Source organism: Sparus aurata, chromosome 1 (assembly GCF_900880675.1).
Source record: "Sparus aurata chromosome 1, fSpaAur1.1, whole genome shotgun sequence".
Lineage (NCBI taxonomy): Eukaryota > Metazoa > Chordata > Actinopteri > Spariformes > Sparidae > Sparus > Sparus aurata.
This window is the reverse complement of record NC_044187.1, coordinates 15,226,045-15,235,844: the sequence shown is the minus strand read 5'-3', so window position 1 is coordinate 15,235,844 and position 9,800 is coordinate 15,226,045. Positions and strand designations below refer to the sequence as shown.

The 9,800-nt window shown below is 42.8% G+C and overlaps 1 protein-coding gene across 1 annotated transcript in view; it reads left to right on the top strand.

Moving 5' to 3' along the window:
• The window catches only part of cntln (centlein, centrosomal protein), a 91,105-nt gene that overhangs the window by 50,278 nt on the left and 31,027 nt on the right, over nucleotides 1-9,800 (top strand). Inside the window, exons 17-19 of the mRNA XM_030435660.1 lie at nucleotides 3,354-3,408; nucleotides 5,654-5,735; nucleotides 6,057-6,325. Of these exons, the coding sequence (XP_030291520.1) occupies nucleotides 3,354-3,408; nucleotides 5,654-5,735; nucleotides 6,057-6,325 (406 nt within the window). The remainder of the gene's footprint in view (nucleotides 1-3,353; nucleotides 3,409-5,653; nucleotides 5,736-6,056; nucleotides 6,326-9,800) is intronic.

Below are 9,800 nucleotides of genomic sequence, written 5' to 3'. Positions count from 1 at the left end.
GTCTGTCTAGTTGGTATTCAGGAGCCAAAAGAAGAATGCGAGCAAGAATGATAGAGAGAAGGAGAGAGGAGGGGGAAACTACTGTCAGATCCTTTGAAATATCCTGGGACGCCTTGCTTGGAGCTTATTGACTGAAATTTGCATGCAAAATTAGCCACCTCTCCACACAAAGTTGAACCAATGCCAGAAAAGCCCAGGGATAAGGGGGCCGCCGAAGCCTTGATACCTTCCAGTGATGCCATTTTCATGCACTAGTCACGCTACCCCGAAATTGACAGTTTGGCAGTTTGATTTAATTTACTGGTCCTTTGCATATTCACTAACCCCCCCCTGACAGCGCTAAGGATCCCCCTGCAAGTACCAGGCCCGCTCACCCACCTCCTCCTCTCCCCATACAAACACACACACATACAACCGTACAAGCACAGAAGCAAACCCAACCTAGGGTGTGTAGTCATGTTGGCTATCTTGTGTCATGTCAATTCACAAATGTGTGTGTGTGCGTGTGCACGTGTGTGTGTTTGTGTGCGTGTGCTACTCTTATATCCTCCAGCCACCCGTTAACCCCCCCCCCCCAACGCGCACACACACACACACACACACAGACCAATTCCTTTCCATCTTACCCGCCCTTCTCTCTCCTCTCCTCGCCTTAATTTAGTTAGATAAATTTTGAATGACCCTACTCGGCTCAGTACCAGATGTCTACAAGCTGTTTAACACCCTCTAAATTAAGAACCATCGACAGTAATTATTTCATGTATGTTTTATGCAAAAAAGCCACTGAGCCGACGTTCGTTGAGTGATGGTCGGAATGATTTGATTTCAAACACTCAGAGCTATCGCCAATATTTATTCCCCTTCACTTTCTCTCCCTGTATGCCTCTCTCTATCCGCTCTCACCAACTCGCCATCTCTTCACCAACTAATTCATCAGGCTGTAATCCACCCCATCTCTATCCACATGAGGCCGTTTAACAGGGACTGGGTGCAGCTATGCCCTGCTTTCCTAATGCCTTTCCATGTGGCTAATAAGCAGCAGTCTAATATACGCTTTTACCTGAGAGGAGGATCTAAGTGGATTTGTGAAGATGGGGTCTAAACTGAGATGTTGTCTTATTTAAGCACCTGTCAACTGATTTGTTACTGTAAAGCCTTCTGCGTTTCTTATCACGCAGCGGTCTACTTCAGCAATATGTCTGGTAGGCACTGCCGGAAATACAGTATTTCTGCCTAAGGAGGTTTGGCCTAAATAGTGCCAAATAAAGATGTCAGACTCGTTAAAGCTACTGACAAGTCTTTGTCTCCCCCCCTCCTCCTTTTTATCGCTGCCTCTGGCTCCCTCTCTCAAGTTTCGAGACGCTGGAGGCAGCTGACCATTTTCAGCAGATCAGCAGTTTTGTTAGAGAGCAGGACAGAATGGGAGCAGGGGGGCTTATTCAGAATTGTATTGGATTGTTCTGTTAATATGAATATGATTGTGTTTACATGTTTAATATGTTCTTAATCACTGCACTACATTACAGGTGAGTGACAGATCATTGATAAGGAAAGGAAAAACCTGCATAAAATATCTCGGTTGGGTTCAGTGGTCCCTCTCATAAATATGGATGCATGCAATAAGTCGATGAGTCCTGTGGGTCTCAAACTTTTTCACCTCAAGGACCCGTAAACTGACACAAATTAGACTACAGACCCCCATTTGATAAGATTCTCTCCCAGGTTCCCTTATCTGATGAGAAATACAGCCAACATATGAAACTCACGGCCAAAATAGTTACACATTCTTTAATTATGTTACAAATAGATTGAATTAAAATGAGAATAAATTGCAGTTGCACGCTATATATCGGCCCTATAAATTATCATGTAATACATTTTTTGCCTAATATTAGGAAATGTATATTATTGGTTATTTATATTATGTTTATATGTTTTTTAAATTGGCGCCGATAGGTATTGTCTGATGCTGTATGTAGCAGTAAGCATCTTTACAGATGGTTTGCAATCTGTCAGTAAATGCAGAGAAGAAGAGAAAATGAACAAGAGCAGCACACAATACATGTCGCTTAGGATTGTGAGAACACAGCAACACAAACTACAAAAAAGACAAATCATTTGTCTTTGCTCACAAAATCTTCTTCTTGAAAAGAAGTTCCTAGCCTAGTCAATTAAATTTTGCTACCCTGACTAGTTGAACCACAGATACGTGATGGTTAAACATGTACATTTATTTTTTGTACACATTTGAATTCAAGATTTACATAATTTGCACCGAAATATCATGTCCTCATAGTCCAGAAAAAGGTATAACTTTACATTTAAACATCAGGTAAGTGATTGTTTGGACCTCAGCCAAAAGAATATGAGGAACAGCCATTCTTTTAAAAGATATTCCCTCATTTGCTGTTTTGATGACGGTAGTGGCGAGTGCTCCAAAATCTCCCATTGGTGTTCAACTAGGATGCGATCTGGTGACTGTGAAGGCACTTGCGAATGATTTATGTGATTTTTATTCTATCGAATATTTAAACACCCTTCATTAATTTGTCATTTTGAATCTCCATATGATGCATACATATAGAAAGTATACTAAGATTAAGAGTGCGATAATTTCAGAATTGTATTCATCAGGTTAAATTTAAGGCTGTAGTTTATCTTTCTCACCAGCGATTTTCACCAAACTGCATGTAACCTTGGTCTTAGTGATGGGTGATTAGTGGTCCTGAGCAAGTCCCTGTGCCACTTCCAGACCAGGTTTAACCCTAACTAGCCCCCAGCCCCTGTCATGTTCCAGTAAGATCCTCTCTCTGTGGTCTTTACCTCCACTGCTTCTCCCAGGCCCCACCTTAATAAACCCGCCAGCGTAAATGTCACTGGCTTCCACCTTCACGTCAAAGGTCACTGTCAATAAACCTGTGTGTGTGTGTGTGTGTGTGTGTGTGTGTGTGTGTGTGTGTGTGTCTGGAAGCCCTTACCGTGTGTCCATCAGATGCAACTTTGCTTGGCTCCGCTCAGCCGTGCCTCTCACACACGTCTGTCACACACAGAGGGCTAATGAAGGCCACAACCGCTCTCATACATGTTGATGCATTCACCATCAGCACCACACGCTGCAGCTTTTCACTTAATTTACACCCACATTTACACTTCCAGCTCAGAAATTGGATGGGACATTGATTTTCTGTTGGAAAGAGGGTGGGGGGGGGCGAAATGCACATATTTTTTCTTGATGTCAACTAAATCAGCCATAAAAGATAAATTGGATTTTTGTCCAGTGGTGGTACTTTCAGAACCAGGGTTGGTGGGTTCAACTTCTGGACGGTAATCACCCCTCTCAATTCTCTCTGCAGTGACAGTGGAGAAGAGTACGTGGACAGTCTCAACAGTGTGCCCACTAACAGAAAGGTGGGTTTCTGCTCTTCCTTCAATTATGTTCTTAGATTACTCAAACCGGACTTCACTCTGATATTGAAGCATAAGCCGACGCCGTATCAGTGCCATGTAAAGTTGTAAATTATTATTATTATAATTATTATTATTATTAAATCTTTTTTAAATGGGTTGCAGTGTCACAGTCAACATATTCAGAGTAATTAAGAAGAATAATACATATACAGAGCTTGTAAAAAGGTACAGTATAAAAGTGTTAATTACTTTAAAAATATTATTTTGATTTCATGTTTTTGCCGGGGCCAAAATGATTGTTTTGTTTATTTCTGTGTAAGAATAAAAAAGAAGAAAACAGTTGGTTTCACCTTCTTATAAGGCCTGTAAACCAATAGCACAACACCATTCTTATCAGGTGGTATCTGTTTTGTCTGCATCGAGAGTCTTGGTTGTTGTTAGTTAGTTAATTTGTGGAAAGATTGCTACAGTGTGCACCGAGCACAGGCTACTGTACTGCCCTAGCATTAACTAGGTAACATTATTGACATTAACGTTACCTTGTGTTAGCCATGTTAGGTCCAACAAACTGGCAACCACTTTAGGGTGAGGATTAATTGAACAACAGAGGCGTTGTGACATGAATGCAATGGAAGGGGGAGATGGAAGGTCACATTTATTGGCTGAATATTATCAGTTACACCTTTAAGGAATGTGCTCTTTAGTAAAATATCGTACATGTGTCTACACATTTATTCTGATATGTTTGTTACAGTAAGAGCAAGTGCAAAGTGTTGAGTTGATGAGGCAGTAAATGTGTTTTAAAGGTTCAGTTTGTAGAATTTCAGCATCTTGCTGTGGGGTTTTGAATTGCGAGACATAAGACATAAACAGAAGGCCCCCTCTGTAGGTTTAAAAGGCTCATTCTGAGGTAACAGAAACAAAAAATATGTTTTTGTTCAGTTGTTAAATACTAAGGAATAATTATGAGCATTCGTTAGCACAATTATTAATATTATATTTCACTTTTGCGAATAGATCTGCCAAAATCCTACACACTGGTCATTTAATTCATGTGCGTCAACACTGCTTTTATACCGCTTTGTAATTGACATCCTATAAAACAATGTGAGCTGCTCATTCTTTACCATAAAGTCACAAAAATGAGCGATCCAACCTGTGTATAGGAAGCATTTTAATAAGGGTAATGCGATTCATCATCTAATGGGTGATTATGAGTGTTCCTGCAACCATTGCACACATGATTACGCGCATGCCAGATAATGTATCTTTTAACTATCCACTCCCTTTGCTCCTACATTCACAAATGCCTCCCTTTGTGCGGTTGCTGGTGCTCCTTCTTTTCCCTTCTCCTCTCCACACCATGAAATCAATAGGCCTGGACCCTTGCTCTTGTCCACATCAAACCACTTCACGGCAGGACATGGCAGCTCCAAACCCCAGAGAGATATGTCCGTCAAGAAGAGAGATGAAGAGAGGAAAGAGGGGGACCTTTTAAAGACATCCTGTCTCTCTCTCTTTCTCCTTTCGAGAAGGTGCAGAGGAAGAGTGGGTTGTTGTTGTACATGTAGCCAGGGAGCTGTCAGGGCCCCCCCTACTCTCAGATCCCCTTAAGTTTCCCTGGCCCCAGATCCGCTAAATGTGCCCATCAGTTCCTCCTGGGCTCATCACTATGACAGCCCTGGCCCCTCACGACGTGCTATGTCACAAACCAAAGGGTTCATCTCCCCTCTCCTCTCTGCGAGGCACCGTGTGATCAAACCTGGCACTGATCAAATCCTACCTGACCCTATATACAAAGGAAACAGGCAGAGCAGAAGAAGGGGTGTGGTGGTGGTGGGGGGCTTCTTTGATGTCGCTACAAACGATGGTGCAGTTGGGAGGTGTCACACATACACACAAGCGTACACACTTACGAGTGCAAATGACTCTACACACACACACATGCACGTCATACTGTAGGAGTGAATCAGAGCTTTGAGACGCTGATTGAACAAAGGCGGCATTTGCAAGCATCTGTCAGGAGCAATATCCGTGCTGAGGAGCATTCAAGTTGAAGTCGGTTGAACACGCTCAGGTGAATTATTAAAGCGCAGGGTGATTTGTCTTGTCGCGTTAAACTGAGCACTCCCTGTGATCATGGTGTCATTATGAGCTGCGTTTCAGGAAGCACAACATGTCAACCGGTTGTGTTAGATTTAACAGCTGCTTTTCATCTCTGTCTCCCACTTTTCTGCTCTTTCAGTCCTACAGGTGTTCACAGATTTCACGCACAGAGGCACCGGCAGCAGAATCTAACAGAAAACAAGCCTGTGTTCTGGCCCAAGGTAGAATACTTTGCCTTTTTCACACCCATGCAAAACTACAAAAATCTAATCGACTATTAATTGAAGCAGGAAGAACACTCAATGTATGTACATGCTGTCTATCGGTAACAAGTATTTGAAGAAGTTTACAAGCTTTGTTTGTTTTTTTTAGTTTGTGGTTGGCTGGTTATAAATGGAAAATGTTAATCATCACAGTTTTCACTTGTGCATACAGAAACACACTTGCATACACCTGTTAACTCCCAGCAGTGGCTTCTAAATAGGGATTTGTTCTGTGCACTTGTCAACTCTGAGGTGCCTGCTTGTACTTCCTCCTGTTAGACGATGAACAGCATGAGCCCTGGGAGCGAGGGACGAGAGGAGAGAGAAAGAGGTGGAGGAGGAAGAGGATGCTAATGAAGACCCAGCACTGCTCCTCCTCTTCTCTGCAGCAGCGCGTAGAGTCCCTACAGCGTCACATTGACATACTGCGAAGTGCCAGGAAAGATGCTGCGCTTTCAGCCAGCGAGCTGCGAAGGGCCAACGAGAAGATCACGGCGCAGCTCAACTCCCTCACTGAGAAACTCTGCAGCAGCAAGCAGCTCACACAGGTAACTTGGGGAACAAAACAGGGAAATGAGAAAAGAGGGGGAGTCGGTTGTAAGTATTGGGAAGTTTCTTATTTTTCTGTCTTTGTCTTTTTTTTTTTGTGGTTCTTTTGTATTTGCTGGGGGCTGAGAGTGCAGCAGTAGCAGGTCCTTTGCCCTTATCATGCTTAATAAGTGTGGCTGACAGGCCTACCCTCGCCTGTGGAGGTCAGCACCATGGAGCAGAAGAGGGGATGAGGATCTCCCTCTCTCTGTGTTTTTCTCTCTCTGACTCTGCTGTTGTCTCGTCCCTCTGAATGTTTCAACAAGCCTGATCTCCACAACAATCTCTGTCACTCGCAGCTACATTTCTCCAAATACGTGCACATGCATGCACAGACACACACAAGGTGACTGTTTTTTGATAGAGACCACTGCCACACACCCATTAAGTTATTTAGTATCTGCCTCCAGGTAGGAAACTCTCAGACTTGGTATAGACTATAAATAAAACACCAAGTACTTGTGCCCTAAACAGTATCTTTCCTGTCAGGGCCTCCTCCAGCATATGAACACACTCACAAATACACACACACCAACATCGAGACAGACCCAGTCGTTAATCCGACAGGCAGGAGACTTCTTTTGGGGAATTCAGACACAGCAGCAGCCAGCGAAGGCCCACTGGACGTCTGATTAGGCACATGTGTCTGTATATCTGGTGTGTAGAATAGTACACTCACAGTGTATTGGACTTGTACACACAGGTCAGAGTGCAGCCCTCATAGTGTTGCTACCTAGGAAGTGGCCCTTGTGCTCCCACCCAGGATTCTGATTGCCGAGGCCCAACGAGACCTTAGACTCAGACACAGCAGTAAAGGCACAAGTGCACGCACGCACACACATACACAAACACACACTGCTGCGTGAATGAGTGGACAGAGAGGGAATTGTTGTCTTCCTGTTTGTTTCCTCTTCCCTCCTGCAGTATTAATGCCACTCCACCAGAGAAAGTCAGAGCCGACTGACTGGCCAAAGCCGGGTCTTGTTGCCCTCTCTGGAAAGGGCAAGAGGTGATGGACTTTGGGCTTGTTCCAGCCGGTCCTGGCCAACTCTCCAACTAAAACTCTCAGCTTGTAATTGGCTTAGGACAGCCTCCACAGGGGCCATCATGTGAGAAGTAGCATGGCCGTTTCACAGAAACTTGTTTGTGTTGCTGTGTCTCCTGATCCTTCAACCATTCTGTCCTTGCCTTGCTGCTTCCTCCTTCCTTACCTCCTTCCATCATTAAGTCTTATTTCCTTATTCCTTCCTTTCCTACTTGCTTTTCTCTTTGTTCTCTCTATTTACCATCCCCTTGAGTTTGGATTTAGAATTTCTAAATGTCTTAATAACTGCATTTTAATAGCTGCTATTTAAACAATATTTTGCTGCTCTTAAATCTATAACAAGAGGAACAGACGTGCAGTATAGAGGTATAAAATGACTTGTCGTGCTGCTGTCTTTGTTCTAGCCTAAGATGTCTTTATCAGCAACATAATGACCTGCAGTTCAGAAATTTGTGACTCTTTTTTTTTTTTTTACTTTCTTGATGATTCCTATTTATTAAAACTTGGGTCATTTATTTAAGCCTATCAAAGTTGAGCCAAGTTATTGGAGCATGGAAATATCACCGCGACAAAGTCCAGTGTAGCAAATAATACAGGTAGTCAGAAGATGGTACTCTTTGTAAACAACCAGCACTTTAGCCGACCATTATCTGAACCATTTTATTCAGAGGTAAAATCAAAAGCGAGTGCCTGGCAGTGTCAGTAATGATCCCTCATTGCACAGGGAAACTTTGTGCACTCATATCTACGGCGAGTGCTTTAGGGCAAAGTTGAATCAGAAAGTCAGTCTGTGATCTGTGATAAATGTTTACAACGGTCACCGCGTTTTCTCTTTTAAGTAGGTTTGTCTAACTGGAGGTTTATTTAAAACCTGTCTGATTGTCTGACCAGCCGTTTCTCTTTCTCACCCTGTCTGACTTTTAGCGATGTTGTCATATTCTGAGATATGAACAAGGGCTGCATGATATGCTGAAACATTTCTTCTATAAAAGTTCTGTATCTCAACATCTGTAAAGGTTTTACAACTGTTGCAACTGCAATTGGATTTATGATTAGTGGGACTGATCATTCTTAAATCACAATTTTCCTTTTCACTGTGTCCCAAATAAACAGGTTTATTATTACATCTGGAGAACAAGATTTGTGGGCAAGGACATCTCTGCAGCACTACAGTGATTCATTGTAATGCTGTTTTGTGGCAGGTTTATTACTAACACCTTTAAAAAAAAATGCAGCTTCTTTCAATTTGGACATTGCACTTGGCCATATTGCAATTTCAATAATACTTAGATTAAATGCATAGCCCTGATATCAACAATGAAGTTTGAGATAAAGGAATATGGCAACTCTTTCTAGATCTTAATGTAATGGTGACTAACCCTGATAGACATAATGGCCAAAAACGATGAAAATAAGACTTGAGTTGTAATAACCTGGAATTATCCCTTAAGGTGACATAAGAAGCTTAAAAAAAACTCAGGTGACAGGTGAAGCGTACTCTCCTAATTCTACGAAGTCTAACTGCTGACAAAATGTGCTCGTCATGCGTATCATCCAAATACAGGATCATTTGGTCGTTTGGATTATCTACCTCACTCAGTCATTACCTCCCCCATTTACTTCACTTTGCCGTGTACTGTGACATCCCTTCCCAAATTTCCCAGCCTTATCTCTTCACGGGTGGAGTGTCCTACCCTCCTCTAACATGTAAGAAGCTGGGATTATCACAGGATTAAGGGGTGCAACAGACATAACTGACTGAACTTAAAAAGCTACAGACGTCATTTGAATTTTAATGATAGATGCGTTACAGATCACATAAAAAGTCTGGCCAACACAATGAGTACAAAGTGTTCGAAGAACTTGTAGTAAGACTTGGGCCTGTGTTTCTCTTGATTCATGTTGATACATTTACTTGATTTTTGCATGTGTGCATGTGGGGCTATTTCAGCAGCCTCCGTTTCTTTATTTATCCTACTAATGACTGGGTATCACTTGAAGCAGCATCAGTGAGACCACTACTCAGATGGGGGAGAGAGGTGTCCTCTGTTCCAGCCTAATGGACGACAAGCACATCAGTCTATGTCAGTGTCATCTCTCACCAGGGCTGAAAATGGCCTGTGAAATCAAAGCCTGTCTTACAGGAAGTGTCATCAATGCCACTCTTAATTCGTGCACCACTGCCACTGCTTTTCATCCTCTACTCCTCCCACTCTCTCTCCCGCTACGACTCCAGTGTTTCTCATTCACCCCTCCTCTCTGGGGATATGGCATGTGCGTCTTCAACAGAGCAGAGGAAACCTAAAACAAGAGGGATTCTATTAAAAGGTGTCAGCCAGCAACCAGATATCAATAACCTCCATGTATGCAGAGCAGAGAGCAAACCCCTG